Here is a 19,674-nt window from a genome sequence, read left to right on the forward strand (position 1 = left end):
TACTGAGTACGTGTCTGTGCCAAAGCGTACACGGGTAGACCCAGAGGAGACTTATGATTTCCATAGTGAAGCAGGGAAACAATTGTTTACCTTTGGTGTGAATCGTGAAGGGAAGGAATCGTATTGGGATGTGTCGGACCATGATTTGCCTATGTTGAGTACCGAGGGATTCGTTCGGGAGTACGACCGTGCTCGGATGTCTGGTAAGGGCCCTTCGCACATGTTGGAGTTGGCTGGTGGGGACATATGTCGGGTGAGTACTTGTCTTTTTAAAACAAGATTTTATGTTTATCTCCTCTCTTTCTTGTGTAAAATAATATTATTATTATTATTATTTTTTTTTTATATAGTTGGTAGCAACTTGGAGATATCTCATTGAGCAAGATGGGAACGTGGAAGCTATGAAGGAAGAGGAGCGGGCTCGAAGTCAGGCGTGTAAGGATGAAATTCGAAGCCAGTTGGAGGTAGCGCGGTCCGATCTTGCTCAACGGACGGAAGAGCTTGCTCATAGGACAGAGGAGCTCGAGGTTATCCGAGGTGAGGTAAAGGCGTATAAGGATGATGTTCAGAAGTTGAACGAGTGCTATGATCAACTCAAAGAGAAATACGAAGTTGAGAAAGCGACGGGGAAGAAGTTTCTCGCGACGTCGGGAGGTGCTATTTATAAGGAGTCCATCGTGGAGGAAACCAAGCTTGGCTTCCGAGGTAGTGTTGAGTGTGTTGCTATGATTGAGGAACATGCTTTGGTTGTGGTCTATAAGCCATTAGTTCGTGCTTGTCGCAAATACCTTCGCGAGGCGGGTGGTATCAGTGAGAGGGTCATTCGTGGGATGGAAGCTGGCATATCCGATGAAGAGGAGGATGAGGCAGATCTCAACGAGACGGGCACATAGCTCGTGAATGACATGGTTGCTGATGACCTCGCTGTGGGGGCGTCTTCCGCCCGTGGTGGGGGAGTTTAGATTGATTTGCTAGGATAGTTAAACTTTTTTTTATTTATTATTTGCTATGGATTTCTTAGTTTATTTTTATCGCTGACGTAGATGGGTATGTCCTCTACTATTTCGTTTGAATTTCTTCATTGTTTGACATTTGAAGTTTGATATCTTGATTTATTTATTTTGACATTGTCAAGAGTTTTATGCGTTGCTTATGTATATTTACATTAAGCATTGTACGCGATGTACTTGAGGAGGGGATCAGTCTCCCAAGGTTTTTGTTATGGGTCGTGCCCTTTGTTCGGACCGCTTGGGTCTTAAATATATTTTTCCGTGGCCACGTTTTAAAAGTAACACCTCGTGAAACAAATAAAGAGACTTAGACAATCCAGCTAGCCAGGCTATATGGATTATCTGAATCTCGCTAAGTGCTTGGAGGGTTGTACTGAATTGAACTCATTGTAATGGGTAATTTGTATGGATATAATGGCACAACGAGTAAAGCAAAAAAATTGATTTATTCAATGATAGCAAAGGAGAATTATTACAAGCCTATGTGAAGCGAAGAGAAATAACTTGCGAATGTCATAGGCTTGTTCTTCTTCCACGTTTTCCTTGTACTCGTTCGTTTCGCTGTGTTGATGGTGAATTGAATTCCTTTGGCGTCTCTATGCCTGAAAAGTATAGTTGAAAAAAACATTGTTTAAACACTTGTACTGAAGACTTAGTAATTGAAGCTGGGGTGATGTGTACTACAATTTCACGTACCCTACTACGGGGATTGCTTTTCTTCCTCGCACTCCAAGATATGAAATCAACTCGTGAGTTGTTGTGAGTTGTTGTGTGATCATGCCTGTTAGTGGAATGATTTTATCACGTTAGTAAGAGTATACAAGAGCATGCGTGTGATATATTTCAGTGGGAGTATTGTTACCCTTGACGATGTGGTATGGAGTGTCTTCGCTCTTTGGGCTGTTGATGAGTAATATGCATCCTCTCGTAATTGGTCCTCAATTTGTAAGAAGATGATGAGATGTGATTATGGATTGTTGATGTAAGTAGCCCCCCAGTTTAGGTGGGACGTTTACGCACCTCGTTATGGAGTAGAGACTTCCCTAGTATGTAGAGATAGTTTTGCAAGACGAGTGACGTGGAAGGTCGCGAAGCCTACATGGGTAGTGGTTTGTAAGTAATTTTTATATAAGAAGGATATGGGTGGTAACTTCAACGGATCTGAAGTAAGGTAGATGTATACCTCAAGCGTAGAACCTTCTGAGGTTCCCTATATTCCAGGTTCTGGGTATAGGGTGTCCGTCAGGGTTCTCGAGACGATATGCTCCAGTGTTGACCACTTTTGTGATTTTATATGGTCCTTCCCACTTTGGATCGAGCTTACCAATGGGGTGCGAGGCTTCAGCTTTTCAGAGGACTAAATCTCCAACTTGGAAGGATCGAGGGCGAACCTTTGAGTTATAGGCCTTGGCCATTCGTGTTTTGTACATCTGTTGTCGGATGCATGCAATTTCTCGTAACTCATCCACAAGGTCGAGGCTCCCTCGCATAGCTTCTTCATTAGTTGTGGGATCATAGTTGGTGATTCGCCAGGATGGTTCGCCGATTTCAACGGGTGCAATTGCCTCTGTGCCGAAAGCTAGATTAAAGGGCGACTCTCCGTTCGCTGCTCGTGGGGTTGTGCGATAAGCCCATAAGGCGCTAGGCAATTCTTCCACCCACGTTCATTTGGCACTTCCAAGCCTTGTTTTAAGGTGTTGGAGTATGGTGTGATTCGTGACCTTCGTCTGACTGTTAGCCTGTGGATTGGCTACGGATGTGAAGAACTGTTTGATGTCCAAGCCGAGGCACCAACTCTTCACTTTGTCGCCACAAAATTGGGTTCCATTATCTGAAATAATGGAACGTGGGATCCCAAAGCGACATACAATATTCTTCCATAGGAATTGGATGACTTCTTCTTCACGGATGCGTGCTAAGGGTTCAGTCTCCACCCATTTGGTGAAGTAGTCCACGGCTACAATGAGGAATTTGCGCCCTCCCGTTGCGGGCGGGAATGGTCCGACTAAATCCATGCCCCATTGGGCGAAAGGGATGGGACTGTCAATCGGTTGCATTAATGCTGCTGGCAGGTGAGGCATGTTGGCATGCTCTTGGCAGGGCTTACATCTCCGGACTAATTTCTTTGCGTCTTCGTGAATTGTTGGTCAGTTGTAACCTTGCCTTAATAATTTGAGAGTCAATATTCTACCGCTCAAATGATTTCCGCAGATGCCTTCATGTACTTCTCGAAGCACGTAGTTTGCTGTAGTTGGGTCGAGGCACTTGAGATAGGGGAATGAGAATCCTCGTTTGTACAATTCTTTTCCCACTATTACGAAGCGGGCGGCTCTCGTTTTTAACTTCCGTGCTTCAGTGAGATCAGTTGGGAGTTCTCCCTTCTTGAGATACTTTATGATTGGAGTGAACCGGCACGGTTCACCCTCCTTGTTGTACTGTACTTCACTGGTTGAAGTTATCTCCGGCTGAGGTGAGGTGAGGAGCGTCACCTCCCGACTTTCGATGCTTGCCATGGAGCTTCCAAGCCTAGCTAATTTGTCCGCATGAACGTTACTGGAGCGAGGTACTTGTTTAATTTCGTAGCTCTCGAACTTGGATAATAGAGTGTGTGAAAGAGCTAAGTATTTGGCCATGGTGTCTTATTTGGCCTCGTAAGCTCCGAGTACCTGGTTGACGACAAGCTGGGAATCACTTTGTATTAGGAGCTTACGCGCTCCGGCTGCTAAGGCGAGGCGGATTACTGCTATCAGTGCTTCTTACTCACCCACATTGTTTAAGGCTGTGAATTCGAATCATTGAGAATATTCGAATTCATCTTCGTCGGGGTTCGTTAGTACGATACCCACGCCACCTCCTGTGGCTGTGGAAGATCCATCAACGCTGACAGACCAAGTAGGTAGGGAGGTGCTCTCTTCTACTGATGTCATTTCTACTACAAAATCAGCCAATACTTGCGCTTTGATAGCGGGGCGGGGTTTGAATTCTACTCCATATTCACTCAGCTCTATTGCCCATTTGGCTAACCGCCCAAAAGTTTCGGGGCTCCTTAGTATCTGCTTTAGAGGGTAATTTGTGAGAACCACCACTTGATGTGATTGAAAGTAAGGTCAGAGCTTCCGAGCTGCGTTTATGAGGGCGAGAGCGAGCTTCTCCATATTGGTATAGCGTTGTTCGGCTCCTTGGAGGGCACGACTTATGTAGTATATGGGTTGGTGACCTTTTCCTCCATCTCGGATGAGGACTGCACTGATGGCATCAGCTGAGGTAGCTAAGTACACTAGTAGTGTGTCTCCAGGCTGAGGTTTTGTAAGCAAGGGTGATGATGCGAGATATGACTTCAGCTCAATGAACGCTTTTTGACATGCTTCATCCCATTCGAACATTTTTCCTTCCCTTAAAATCTTGAAGAAGGGGAGAGCTTTGTCTGTTGATCTAGAAATGAATCTATTCAAAGATGCCAAACAACCGTTAAGCTGTTGGACTTTCTTGATAGATGTTGGTGGAGCCATGAAGGTGATGGCTTCGATTTTCGCGGGATTAGCTTCGATTCCCCCATGCGAAATCATATATCCCAAAAATTTACCTCCCCGAACTCCGAACGAACATTTGAGGGGGTTGAGTTTCATCTTATATCTTCGCAAGGTGGTGAAACACTAATCCAAATCGGTTAAATGGTCCGAGACCTTGACACTTTTAACGAGCATGTCGTCGATGTACACCTCCATATTCTTGCCGATTTGATCTGCGAAACATTGCGTTCATTAGACATTGGTAATTGGCTCCCGCGTTTTTTAACCCGAAAGGCATGACTTGATAACAGTAGATGCCTTGGTCTGTGACGAAGCTGGCCCTCTCTTGATCTTCTGGGGCGAGTAAGATTTGGTTGTATCCTTGATATGCGTCAAGGAAGCTGAGGAGCTCGCATCCCGAGGTCGAATCGATGAGTTGGTCGATTCTTGGTAAAGGAAAAGGGTCTCTCGGACAAGCTTTGTTGAGATCAGTGAAGTCCACGCATAATCTCCACTTGCCACCGGGCTTGGGAACGAGTACTACGTTCGACAACCATTCGGGATATATACTGAACTGGTCGTATATGACATGCCTCAAGAAGTTTTGCCACTTCCGTCTTAATGTGCTTGTTGCGTTCGGGACCAAATGTCCGCTTCCTTTGTTTGACCGGTTTCAACCTTTTGTCGACGTTGAGCCGATGCAGAGCTACCTTAAGGGGAATGCCTGACAAATCTTGAGCTTTCCAAGCGAACACATCTCCATTGTGTCGAAGGAATTTGATAAGTTGCTTCTCCATTTATGGATCTAAGTCGGATCCGATTCGTAGGAGTTTAGAATCATCTCCAGGTGTGAGCTCTATGAGCTTAAGCTCTTCGACGGCCGCTAGCTTGATGCTACCGTCAGGTACACTGATGAGGATTTCTTTATCGTCCTCAATGATCGCGTTGACCCATTTCCGTCTGTCGGATTTTTGGGTGTCATCTCCCTTCCGGACGGTTTAAGCTTCTTGGAAGGTTCTCGTAGGGCTCTTGCATAGCATTCTCGGGCGAGACGTCTATCTCCAAGTACTTCCCCCATTCCATAGGGAGTAGGGAATTTCCACTTCTGATGGTAGGAGGAGGGTACAGACTTGAATGTATGGATTGCCGGCCTGGGATGATGTTTTAGGGGGACGGTTTGTCGACGATGAGGAATTTGATTATTTTGGTAATTCGACAAGGGTTTTCCCCTAAAGAGATTGGTAGCTCCACGTCTCCCATGGACAAGATGCCCTCTCCCGTGAATCCTTTTAGGGGCGTGGAGATGGGGCTAAACCGGGCATTATCTATGCCCTGCTGTTTGAAAGCGTGGAGGTACATGATGTCGGTTGAGCTTCCCCCGTCCACTAATATCTTCTTAACCAAAAACTTGGCCACCGTCGCTGTGATTACCAATGCATCAACATGATCTTCATCTGGACCTTCAAGGTCCGAAGAGTTGAAGACTATGCTATTATCAGGTCTTCGTATTTGATAGATAGATGCAGATGGAGAGGCGTGCTCTTGATTCATGCGTGCTGATCGAGCGAGGGAGCGTCTCGCATTTTGTGAATCGCCACCCGCCGGTCCTCCAGATATAAAGGCAATGACTCCCCGAGTGGGTTGATTATCATTGTTATCTTGTTCTCGCCGATGACCCCCCTCCTCTCGTCGTTGCGGTTGATCTCGATTGTTATCTCGGCGTCGGGAGTCATCACGATGCTTGTTTCGAGGCTTATCGATGTATTCGCGCAAGTGGCCCTGCTTGATCAACCTCTCAATGGCCACTTTGAGTTGTGCACATTCCTGGGTAGTATGTCCTCTATCCTTATGGAACCGACAGTAGCGATCCGACTTTTCTCGTTTCGCATTTGGCTGCATAGGGCGTGGAGGTTCTGCTAAACCTCTTGGTTCTACCACATGAAGGATTTCAGTGAGGCGAGTGTTTAGCGGAGTGAACCTATTGTAGGAGGAAGATGATTGGCCTTGAGGTGGAATTGGTGGACGTCGATCATCCCGCCTCCTAATGTCCTGACGGTCATCTTCCCTCTTCCTTTTAGGAGGAGCATGGGTAGAGGCTTCCTCTATTCGTACTTATTTCTCGGCTCGATTCAGCAACTCCTCTAGGTTGCCTGGAGGCCTTCCGGCGATAGATTCTTTGAATCTACCCGGCTTCAAGTTTTGTTGCATAATCCCGGAGAGCATGTCTTGCCCTACACTGGGGACTTCGTGGACGGCTTCTACAAAACGCTTGATGTAGTTGCGGAGCGTTTCGTTATCTCTCTGTACTACAGAGAAAAGGTGGGCTGGGGTCTTGGCATACTTCTTGTTGATGGCGAATTGATTGGTGAACCGTGTTGACAGCCGAGCGAAGGTGTCAATCGATCCTATGCGTAGAGAGTTGAACCAATTCATAGCTCTCTTGGAGAGAGTGGTGCGGAACATTATGCACATCGCAACGTCCGTCAGGGCCATACAAATCTGCCATGGCGTTGAATTTCTCTATATAATCTTGTGGATCTGTGGTCCCTTTAAATTGAGGTAACCCCGAGATCTTCACTCCTTGAGGTAATACCTCGTTGAGGATGTCTATGGTGAAAGGACTGCGTCTTACTGGGACGGGCATTCTTTCACCAATTGGATTGTTCGGTTGAGGGAAAGGAATTTGGCGAGACATTCTGCTGTTTACCTCGCCTTCTCCCTCATTAAAGAGAGGGACTCTCTGTGGAGACGCATTCCCCCGTGGGTGTGAGCGCTGACGTTGCTGTCTGGGTTGTGGCCCCCTGTGATTAGTGGATAGCTGCACTCGGGACCGTGGGTCCGAGGTGGAGGAGGAAACACTTATTTGGTTCTGGACTGGCGGTGGTGCCATAGGTTGCACCACAGGTGGAGCTGGCGCTGGTATCGCATTGGGAGCGTTTGCTCCCATCGTGGCGATATATTGAGTTACGGCCTCGGTGGTGGCGCGAGTTGAGGCTTCTGCTATCATGCGTTGGAGCGCATCCTCGGCTATTTGAACCGTTCGAGGAGCAGGGAGTGGCGGATCGGCGATTGGTGGGTCCCGAGGGGGATCACCTAAACCTCGCAAGGCGGATCCGCGGCACGTGGAGGAGGTGGCAAGGTGGCAAGCCAGAGCCTCCACGGACTGGGAGGTTGTTAGCCGTGTCATTTTCTCTCCGAACAGACGCCTCAGGGGGATCTTGTTGGCTACGTGATCTGGTTTGCATCGTTCCCACAGACGGCGCCAAAATGATGATGTTAATTACTTAGATCACCTGGGGTAGTGTAGAAAACGAGCTGGGAGAGGAAAACGGATCAGTAGCTTGACATAGGGGTGTGAACGAGCCGAGCTCGAGCCGAGCTCGCCTCTTTTGGCTGGCTCGAGCTCGAGCTCGAGTCTATTTTGTCGAGCTCGAGCTCGAGCTCGAGCTCGTCGAGTTCTTCTTTTTTTGGCTCGAGCTCGAGCTCGTGTTAATTATGTCGAGCTCGAGCTCGAGCCCAATCTCTTTTTTTTTTTTTTTTTTTAAATATTTTTTAATTATTATTTTATTATTAAAAATTATTTTAAAAAAATAAAAAATAAAAACTAAATTATGATTATATATTTTTTTAATATTTGCATTTATTTCTATAATATTTTATATTATTATACATTATTTAAATAAAAATAACATATAAAAAATAAAAAAAATAAAAAAAAAATAAAAAAAATAAAAAAATAATAATAAATCCGGCTCGCGAGCTGATGAACAACTAAAATCCGGCTCGAGCTCGGCTCGTCAGAAAGCTCGAGCTCGCGAGCTCAAGCTCGAGCTCGAAAACCTCGAGTCCGAGTTCGAGCTTTTTACGAGCCGGCTCGTCGAGCTCACGAGTCGGCTCGGCTCGTTTACCACCCCTAGCTTGACAACTTGATGATCCTGAGGTCCCTGCGAAATGAGCACACATGAACTAAGCCGGGGGTTGATCTGGCGGAAACCCTTCCGACGCTCAAGTTAGATGTACGGATCGTGGGGATAGTCGAGAGAATAAAACTTTAGATTACTTGTGAATAATAGAACGTACCTTAACAAATGAGTAAAACATCTATTTATATATCGTTGAGTGGATTGGACTTACTTTGTTGGGGACCAAGCCTTATTTTGAAGGTGCTTGGGCTTTCGTGTAGTGGACCTAATTATTAGGCGAATTAAGGGGCCCATTGGGTCGGCCCAATTAGGTATATCAAACACATAGTTCTTTTTTTTTTTTTTTTTTTCTAATTAATTTTTTTAATTTTTTTATTTTAGTGATAAGAATGGAACACAAATATATCTGAAATTACCATCTTTTGAGTTCTAAATGTACACTTGAGCAAACTTAGGTGTTGTACCTTCTTCTCGCAATAAACTTATTATCTTTCTTTTTTTTTTAATCGCAATAATTACGAAATATCGACCAATATTTTAGGATAATGAGTGCATACATGTCGAGTTATATCGTTTCTATAGAAACTGTTTTATATCGGGATGTGTATCGAAATATATTGCGATATTGACTAAACTGCCCTTTGCTACCCCTTTCGTTTAACGTTATTCAACAATCGATCAATGTGGTCAGCAATGGAAAATTAGGGGTAAAAATAGGAATATAATTTATTAAATTTAAAGTTTTGTTTGTTGAAATGCTTAAGGAGGGTTTTGTCAAGAAAAAAACTCATTGACAAAAATATATTAACAAATGGAGAGTAATATAAAAGGATAAAAAATGATTTTGATTTGTAAATTCAAAACCTTGTAATGGCCTTGTAAGCTATGTAGTACGAAAACTTCAATTTCTTAATGTATCCACGTTTTTTTTTTTTTTCTAAAATTTTACTTTATTAATTATTTCAGTTTTCACGTTATGACAATTTAATTTATATAGTCTTTCTCGGAGCGCGCGAGTTTGGATAGTTTGTATATCAGTTTGCAAATATATATATATATATATATATATATATATATATATATATATATATATATATATATATATATATATATATATATATATATATATATATATATATATATATATATATATATATATATATATATATATATATATATTTCTTTTTTCTTATTATTATTGTTACTATCATGTGTTTAAATAACTATTTTCTTTATCAAAATAAATAAACTATTTTCACTTTTAGAATGTTACCGTGTCCTGCACAGGGAGTAATACAGACCAGTAATATAATAAATGCAATAAATTCATAACATTATTAATTATAGACTATAGTACGTATATTCGTACATATATACAGTAGAACCTTGATAAATTAATAATTTCGCTTAAATAATATTTTTTATGTTCCTGATTCAGGGACAACATGCTAAATTAATGATTCGCTAATTTTTTAAAATAATACAGATTTGAAATTTTAAGACGCCCCATATAATATATAAACTAATAATGCAAAAAAAAATCTTAAATTACACAGAACAATGCATATTATATAGATCTATATATGAAGGCTTAATAAAAGGTAATTTAATTATCGCTTGTTTTTTGTTGAAGTTCATATCACCATCAATCTAGCTCGTCCCTCACGTTTCTTAACATGGTTAGAACTTCTTGTATAGTTTTCTCACAATTCTATAGAAAATTGTTCAATACCATTGTTGCTTAAGAGCTTCCGTTCGAGAAACGGGCTCTGTAGTACATTGAACTAATGGTAGAATGAATAATATATACGTAAAAAAATTTAAAAATAATGTATTTGTTGAAAATAATAATAAAAATAATTTCATAAATTAATAAGTTATTAATTAATATATAAATTAATAATTATTAATTTATCGATAAGTTAATAATTCACTAAATTAATAAGATTTTGATAGGTCCCAACTGTATTAATTTATAAAGGTTTACCTGTATATATTAATTAATTCCTTCCGCGTTATCCATTTAAATTTCACATTGCATTTGCGTGCATGAGGGTTTTTTGTTTTGAGCGTGGACTATACTAGTAATAGTAACTAATAACTTGTTATTCAATTATTGATGAATGAAGATGGTTTCAGATTTCACCAAATTGCCAATAGGAAAATGACAATAGATAAAAAACAAAAGCACAAAAAATGCAATTTCCTGGAAATATATGATTCCTAATAATAAAAGTTAATTACATTTGACTGTCCCGTATATATATGGTTATAAATCTCTTATATATAATAACTTCGATCCATGGATCGGATACGCAGTTTCGTTTATTAGCCACGACATATTGTAGAATTTAAGCTCGGGCGCTCGAAAGCATTTTTTCTTCGGACACACTGCAAAATGGGGTATATATATATATATACATACGATTCTCTAATTTTAATTTATTTTTTCTCGAAAAGGAAAGCTAATTCGGAGGTGTTCTAAATTCTAATAATTTAAATATTTGTTTAAATTGTATAGTGATGGGGTAAGCACCGCTGTGATTGTAGCCATCGTTGTCGCCGCTTTTGTCGTTGTTTGTTTATTATCATGTGCGATCAATGCATGTTACGTCCGCACCGCCCCTGCTGGCCCTGTACCGCCGCGGCCGCCAGCTGGAGTTGCCGGGAGGCCGCCGCCACAAACGAACACAAAGGAGAAGGATGGCAAGATGGAAATCTTCGAAACACGTTTACAGATTGCTGAAGAAATACAATATGATGAGTATTCATATCAGGGTTGCTGTTGTGCTGGTGGTGGTGGTGGCGGCGGTCATGATGGCGGCGATGGTGGTGGATGCGGTGGTGGATGTGGTGGAGGAGATTAAAATCCACGGTCACACTAAATTATGTCATCTTGACGAACATTTACATTTTATATTGTTAAATTTGAGAAGAAAAAAAATATATGTAAATTGTACTGTCTACGGGTGAGTTTTCTACTGCTACTTGTCATTTTTTTGTATTTTATAATATATTCCCCCGCTAGAGTTTACCTTTAGGGGTTTTCGAAAAAAAAAAAAAAAAGGACATGTGCCAGCAGAAGACACACGTGATGTTTATCACCGGGTGTAGGGTCGAAGGAGCCGTCTCATAAGGCTGTTTAAAAAATATTGTAACTGTTTACATTTTTTTATTAACTTTTCAAACAAATTCATATATTTTAATTATTGCATTTAATATGATTTATATGTAAAATTTAACATGTGTTTCCGTAACTTGTTGGATTTTTGAAATATTTATATATTTTATAGAGTATCATCTACTAATAAGGCATTATTTTTATTTAATTTTCCATTTTTTTATTTTTTTGCAATTCACTCAAAATGGTTATATTGAAGGACATGATTTGTGTTATATCCGAAGTCAAATCTTATTTATTGAATATTATATTTTGTGGTTTAAGAAGCATTCTCGATTTTAAGAATAGGAATCGTATTGCATATTATAGAATACTCTGCTTTGTAACAACAAGTACTCCCTCTGGGAGCGAAAGTTGGATGGATCGGATCGTGATTGATCTTTTCCAGAAATTTCCAAAAAAAAAAAAAAAAGAAATCGGAAATACAAAACTGATTGTAATTCCAAAACTTTCGGAATCTAGAAATCCATTCCAATTCTAAAAGCTATGGAAATTTCAAAATTTCCGAAATTTTAGAAACCACGTAAGTAATAATATTTTTAAAAAGTTTCAAAAACCTTCGTAAAATTTTAAAAATAAGAACACCCACGCAAAAACTACCAACACGGCAAACTCTAATGATTTGAAATTGCACTCGGCACCTATTTTCAAATGACCCAAAATTGTAAAACTCTCGAAATGATAAAGTCGAAATTAGGGGAAAAACTACAAAAAAATTTTAACGTGAGAAATAGCAAAGGAAAGAAACTTTCTAACATGTCCCATTAGATACAAATATAATCAAATATTTAATTTAGTTTACACCAAGTAACATAATATAAGTGTGTTTTTTGGAAAATAAATTGGATTGGAAATCGAAAATTCCAAATATTTCTTATATTAATGACAAGTGTATTTTAGTATTTACTAGTATATTGTTTTGCTATAATCTATGCATATTTACTAAGGTTTTTAATACCCGCCATATAATATACTCACTCTGTTCCATAATATCTGTCTCTTTTGAGAATTTATTTTGTTTCATATTATCTGTCACTTTACAATTCCAATGCTGCATTAATTGTTTATTTTTCATTTTTATCATTATTAACTCTGCAGCAATCTTCCAGCATTAATTAATAAACAAGGGTATTTTGGTCCATCAATATATAATTTCCTAAAATCAAGACATATTTATTGAAATTCTAAAAATTTGTGCCAAGGTGAAAAACGACACTTATTTAGGAACGGAGGGAGTAGAAAATAGGGAGTTTTAAGTTTTAACCAAATAAACCGCTATGGGAAAAGGTGACGAAAATAATTACAATTACTTGTCAAAGTAAGAACAATCTTATTATTTTCAAATGAATTCGTCCGGCGTTATAATATTTCATCGCAAAATACAAACAATGGAGGACAAACAAAATTATATATAATAGACAATATTCCCCAGAGCATATTCCGAATATTCCAACCGTGTTTTCTGTTTTTAATTTGGATGAGTTTACTGGTTTTGACTTTAGAGCGTTGATGATGATACCAACATTGTGTTTTTGCAAAAGCTTTGGTGAAAATTTTGAAATAATCGATAGCTTATATTGATTTATATTAAAATAAAACGAATCATTTATTTTATGGATATACGACTTGAATTTAGAAACGTATTTAATAAATAATTATAATATGTCATCTACATATATTCTCTACCAAAAAATTATTTAAATTTTTCATAATCTCGTGTTAATATTTAAAGAACTAATTCAATTATATATGTTTTTCAAGCATTTATTAATTTATTTATAGTTTATTACAAATAATTATAAGAGTAGAATATTTCGTCCAATAAATAAAAGATTCCGTTAAAGTTAATTAAATTATACACCGAAATACTATATTGAGATAGATTGTAATTAAAGTTTGAGCATGATAATGAGATAATCGGGACATGAGGGACTAAAGTGAAACTAAACACTAAGATGAGGGGACTATTAGTGAGATTTGGCCTTATAAAAATACTTTTAATCTAAAATTACTTTTGTAATGATACTTTTTAATTATAACTTAACATATTATTTTAAGAGAAGCAAAACAAAAAATTGTATTTCCAAACACTCGAAAAACAAATTATGAGCCGTCCAATAAAACAATCACAATTTATTGTCAAAAGGTTTTGTAGACACTTCCTAAATTAAAAACTAAAAATAAAGGATTAGCTTATATGAAAATTTGCTATTTTCTTAAGGGGAAATTAGATGGAAGTCCCTAAAAATATTATCTATAGCTAAGGACAATAGCTAAGGACGAACAGATTGTGCTTTTTTTGTTGAAGGTTCTTGTGCGAGTTTACGCTCTGGATTTGAACGCTAGGTTCGGATTATCTCTAATGGAATTGATTAGGAAAATTAACAGTAACGACGACGCGGTCATTTGCACAACTTAATTATATTAATAAGTAACAACTTAGTTAAATGATAAGCAACAACTTAATTAAAACGAGGAAAAAAAACTAAAGTAAAAATAGATGCATCCCACAACACATACGTACAGAACTTACACATATAGATTAAAAAACTTATTTATAGAACTTAGTTACATTAACGAGCAACACTTTGGGGGGAAACATGTTTTTTCATGTAATTATGAAGTTATATAGCCTAGAAAACTAATTTGCATAACTGTGTTAAAATAAGCTGAAGAAAAATACTTAAATTTATGGTGCGTACATCACCACCAGCATTACCACCACCAGCACCATCACCAAACTCTTCATATTTTTCCGTTTTGGTTTCCATGATTATAATTAGGTTATAGCGGAGATGAATGAATGTAACCAATATCGTATGTGTGTGCATGTGATTGATCATGTATGTGTGGATATATGTAGGTATGCGCTTATATGTGTGTGACTGTGTAGAAGATGGCAGCGGCGGAGAGTGGGGGTGGAGCAGATTTCACAGAGTCATGTAGCGGTGTTGGATTTTGACGGAGAACAATAGAGCAGCGATGAAGGCGTGTGTGAAGAATAAAGATTTTTCAGCAAATTTCAAAAATCCGATTATCTTAAAAGATTAATAACGCTTAGGGTTTTAGCAAATTGCTCCATTCTTATAAAGCAATAGTGTAATGGGATTTTATTTTTATTTTGAGAAAAGTGTAATGGGGTTAAGAGAGGTCTAATTCACAAATTTTGGTAAACAAAGATAAAAGCTCTTCTCATAATACTTGGTCGGGATGAAAAATATTAAAATATTTTATATTTAGAATATATGATTACATTATTATATTGTATAATATTTGTAATACACTATTTGATAATAAAGAATATATATTTTATTTTATAAAAATTGTAAAACAGTATCCATAACTCTAGACTAAGAATCAGCATAACTTTTCTTAAAATATATATGGGCACAACTTGTAATTAAATGAATTTTTTTAGGGAGTAATTAATTACGGGACTTACTTTTTACGGTTTAAAAATTGCTATTTGTAGTTCAAACCTAATCCCCTCTCTCTCTAGAAAAAAAACCTCTCTCATAACAATAGAAGCTAATTTGTCATAAAATTATTTTTGTTGAAGTGATATACAAACACAAATGAGTTCATCGGGTGAAGATCGGGATACACATAATAACGAGGTAAAAATTTCGTCATTTTGTTCGAAAAATCTGACAGAAAGGGCAAACGCCCAATCCAGGCGCCCGAAGCTGTTTTACACGCCCAAGTTGGGCGTGCAAACCACCAATCCACGCCCATTTCTGGCGTGCAAAACCCCGGTCCATGCCCAAACTGGGCGTGTGTAACATAATACATAATCGATTAAAATCCAGGTCAATCTTTTTTTCGTTTTATCATGAGCTCGAAAACTTCAATTCCAAAAGTGTGTATTTTTTTAATTTTATTATCTAGGGTAAATAGCGTTTACCCCCCCTTTGGCCATAATCTTTTGCAGATGACTCCCTTGTACTTATAATATCAGCACATGATAATCCTTTATGGTTGATAGGGGTAGTTTCCGTTAGTTTTTCCGTCAAAATTAACTTCAGGTATCAAATGTCAAAATACTATATTTTGCAGCACCACCTTGTGCTTACATTTTTCCTTAATTTTTTTTTTTTAAATTTAATTAACACGCGCGGTTAAGTTTGACTGAAAAACTAAGGGACACTACCTCTGTCAATCACAACAGGGATTATGTGCTAATATTACAAGCATGAGGGGATCATCTGCAAAAGCCTGTAACCACAGGTGATTAAAAGCTATATATTCACCCTATTATTTATCTATTATTTATGAAGCCTAATCCGGGTTCCCAAACACGTCTTATAGTTCAACTGATCGATGGCGATGATTTCAAATATCACCAACACATAAAAACAAAAAAGTGGAACAATTTGGCTGTCTGTGAAAACATTTCCTAGAGAGAAGATATATATAAGATTTAGTTGTATTACCCGCCACTCATCAGGAGGCAATACAAATTCTGAAGACTTAGTTGGAACTCAGCTTTATTCAAATATGTATAGGTATATTTTTCAATTAAGTTAATGCCTAGGTTTCGGGTTTCGGTTTTTGGTTTAGGGTTTCGGTTTTGTGCATGTGCAGGGATTACGAAAATGATCATAACAATCACGGTGCCGCCGGTCCAATCATATTCGGTGTGATTTGTGTGTCGATGTTAATTTGTGCGATCACTGGATGTTGCCGCCGCAGCACCGCTGCCCCACCACCAGCTGGAGGAGTCGACGCCGGAGGCACACAAACGGACACAAAGGAGAAGGATGGAAATATGGAAGTTCTGGAAACTGGCGTAGCGGTTGCCGAAGTAGCTGTTGAATTTCGGGGTTGTTGTTGTGGCGGCGGCGGCGATGCTGGTGGTTGCGGTGGTTGCGGTGGAGACTAAACTTTATGGCTCACTATATCTGGTCGGACGATTTGTTCGACCCTACAGCGGGTGAAAAACACCGGGGTGGGTCTTCTGCTGCCACAGGTCTTTTTTTTTATTTTATAATAGATTCCCCGCTAGGGTTTACCTTTAGGGGTTTTAGAAAAAAAAAAAAAAAAACACGTAGCAGCAGAAGACCCACCCGGTGTTTTTTTTTCACCGGGTGTAGGGTCGAAGGAACCCTGGTCGGACATGTACATTGATTAATTAGTATTATATTCCATTATATATTGGGCTTCTTTCGAATTTTGATTAAAAGAAAACAATTATCTAATTTGCTACTGTTCAATTAATCAATTTCCTTTTTTTTTTTAGGGTAATAAATCAATTTTAGTTTGGTGAAATTTTCAAAAACTCTTCTCAAAAAAAAAAAAAAAAGAAAATCAAAAACTTATAGGACTTGGTAGTTGGTATAGTAGAGCGTACCTGCATTACTAATTCACATAGTTGACTTTGAGTAAACAAGTACTAATTTGTAATTACTCGAGTCGGCAAATAATAAATTATTACAATTTACAAATACAAATAATTTGCGAAAGGGTATTAGCCGCAACCAATGTTGTTAGAATCGGACCGGCTATGAAACGGACGACCATTTGGATCATAGTTGTATAGTGTCGAATCGGTTTAACTGAGCTTTTGATTTTTTTTTTAATATGTTAATATTTTATTAATTTTAATGTTTTAAAAATACATATTTTGTTTTTACATTTTTAATCTCCCATCTATTATTTTCATTTTTATCTACGTCACTCCACTTTTTACTATATTTTTTTTCCTTATACTCTATATTTTTCCATTCTTTAATTTTTTCAAATCCGGCAATCGGCCACCCCTATTCGATCACCCATGACCATATCCGGTAATCATTTGACCACTCATAACTAGATCCGGCCACCCACCACTAAGTTTGTGAAAGTTTGCTCAAATCTAGCCACAAATAACCAACTCAGTGATGGTTTGAGACGTTTTGGCCGAAAATCGGGTTCCTTGACTGACTCGCCGGTTTCTGGATTTTACCATATCGAACCGAATTTTGGTCATTTGACCCCGGTTTTCAATTTTTCCGGATTTAAAGGTCAGATCGGATCGATTCATCGTTGGGTCACCGTCGAACCAGTCGGATCAACCGATTCGGTCTGATTCTAACAACATTGGTCACAACTCACACATATCAGCCCTGCCTCACCACCGCCTCACGCGCCACCACTTGCATCAATTTAGAACGTACTGTCTCACCGCAATGTTGATACGGTTCGGTGTAGCTCTCGCAAGCCCAAACTCAATCCATGGATATTTGAAGGATGGGGAGAGTTAGAGAGGGTTTCATGTTGCTGGAGTAGGTAGTTTATTTTTAATTCTATCTATATTATTTTTTTTTTTGTTTAATTATATATCGAATATGTAAGTTGACGTGCGTGAGATTGAAACACCAACATATATTCAAGCAATACCAAAATTAGTATTAGGTTCTAGTTGCACTCACTTTTCACATAATCATATCGAATGGGTCCAAAATCTGATATCGATTGGGAATTGGACGACATTGTTGGTGATAATTAGAAAAAATTCAAATGTAAATTATGTCATGTAGTAACTATATGTGGCAGTGAATATGATTGTGGGTCTTGCAGAAGTAGAAGTACGAGATATCAATATTTAGGATTTAGGTACTATCACTATAATCATGAAACATCTGCAGACACCGATTCATCTCATGCGTGCAATGAGCTTCAATACGTATAATTTGGGTCACATATACTCAGTGATTCTCAAATAGATAATTTTGAAAACTTTTAACCAGCTCAACATTTACCCAGTGATTGTTGTAATATTTATGTTTTAATTTTTATTAGGTTTTTTCACATTATTGTATTCTAGTGTTGGTATTATAAATATATTTGAAATATATTCTACTTTTTAGCATTTTAGTTAAAATTTGTTCGTTTCAGCTGCGATGCGACCGCAATATTGCAATGGAACTGGAATGACAATATCCACAAAAATGCACATTCCGGCAAACCACCAAAAATCTAGTTATCACCGGTAGCAAAAAAACCCAAACAAATTAAAAAAGCCCACAAAACAAAACAAACTTGAGAATATGTACCATATTTGATTTTACACAACAATTCGATTTATAAAATCCACACAAGGGAATAATCAAAAGCATGATTCAAAAGATATAACTAATTAACCTCCACAGCCACCACAGCCGCCGCAACCACCGCCGCCACCATCGGCACCACCGCAGCAACATCCCTGTGGAACATCGCCGCCACCACCCGTTGACTTTTTATTCTTCTTATTATTCTTACTCATCCTCCTCTTCTTATCATACGTAACATAATACGCAGGCGGCAAAGGCGGCGGACACGGCTTAGCCTTGGCCGCCTCTCTCTCTTGCCGGCGTCTCTTGGGCATACAACAACAACAACAAAACAACATTGTTTTAACTTTTAACGCAGCTTTAATTTGTATGAATTTTGACAAATGAAAACTGGAGGGAATTTCATTACAGATTTTTTTTTTTATTTGTATATATATAGAGAGACATGAGTTTTGTTTGGTCATCTCCAGAGGATTACATTTCTTAGGTTTGTATTATTGTATATGATCAGGAAATTTCAGTTCATTTTTCTAAGTCACCTTAAATAAAAAAAATTGCCAAATTGATCATTATTGTTTTTATTAAAAAAAATTGACCTTTGTATTATTGTATATGATCAGGAAATTTCAGTTCATTTTTCTAAGTCACCTTAAATAAAAAAAATTGCCAAATTGATCATTATTGTTTTTATTAAAAAAAATTGACCTTTGTATTATTGTGTATGATCAGGAAATTTCCGTTAATCTTTCCAAGACAACTTAAATAAAAAAATTGTGAAATTTATTATTATTATTATTATTATTATTATTATTATTATTATTATTATTATTATTATTATTATTATTATTATTATTATTATTATTACTTTGTTTCAGTGCTTCGTATTCTATTGCAATGTCACTGAAATTCACATTAAATAATTTAAAATAAGATTAAAGCTTATCAATTGACGGTATTTATTGAATGCCACGTGTTATTTTGTTAATGAATATTTGGGTGGATGAATTTGGAATTAAA

At 38.0% G+C, this 19,674-nt stretch overlaps 2 protein-coding genes across 2 annotated transcripts; both read right to left on the bottom strand.

Annotated features, from left to right (window-relative positions):
* Window positions 1-3,157: 3,157 nt before the first annotated feature.
* On the bottom strand, window positions 3,158-3,643 carry LOC148768794 (uncharacterized). Its single transcript, XM_088821351.1, has one exon. It carries the CDS (start codon window positions 3,641-3,643, stop codon window positions 3,158-3,160), a length of 486 nt encoding a protein of 161 aa, XP_088677477.1.
* Window positions 3,644-5,683: 2,040 nt separating this feature from the next.
* Window positions 5,684-6,418, bottom strand: LOC148768795 (uncharacterized). Its single transcript, XM_088821352.1, has one exon. It carries the CDS (start codon window positions 6,416-6,418, stop codon window positions 5,684-5,686), a length of 735 nt encoding a protein of 244 aa, XP_088677478.1.
* Between the last annotated feature and the right edge of the window lie 13,256 nt (window positions 6,419-19,674).

This window comes from Erythranthe guttata, chromosome 8, assembly GCF_056151865.1.
Source record: "Erythranthe guttata isolate IM_541 chromosome 8, IM_541, whole genome shotgun sequence".
NCBI classification, from domain to species: Eukaryota; Viridiplantae; Streptophyta; class Magnoliopsida; order Lamiales; family Phrymaceae; genus Erythranthe; species Erythranthe guttata.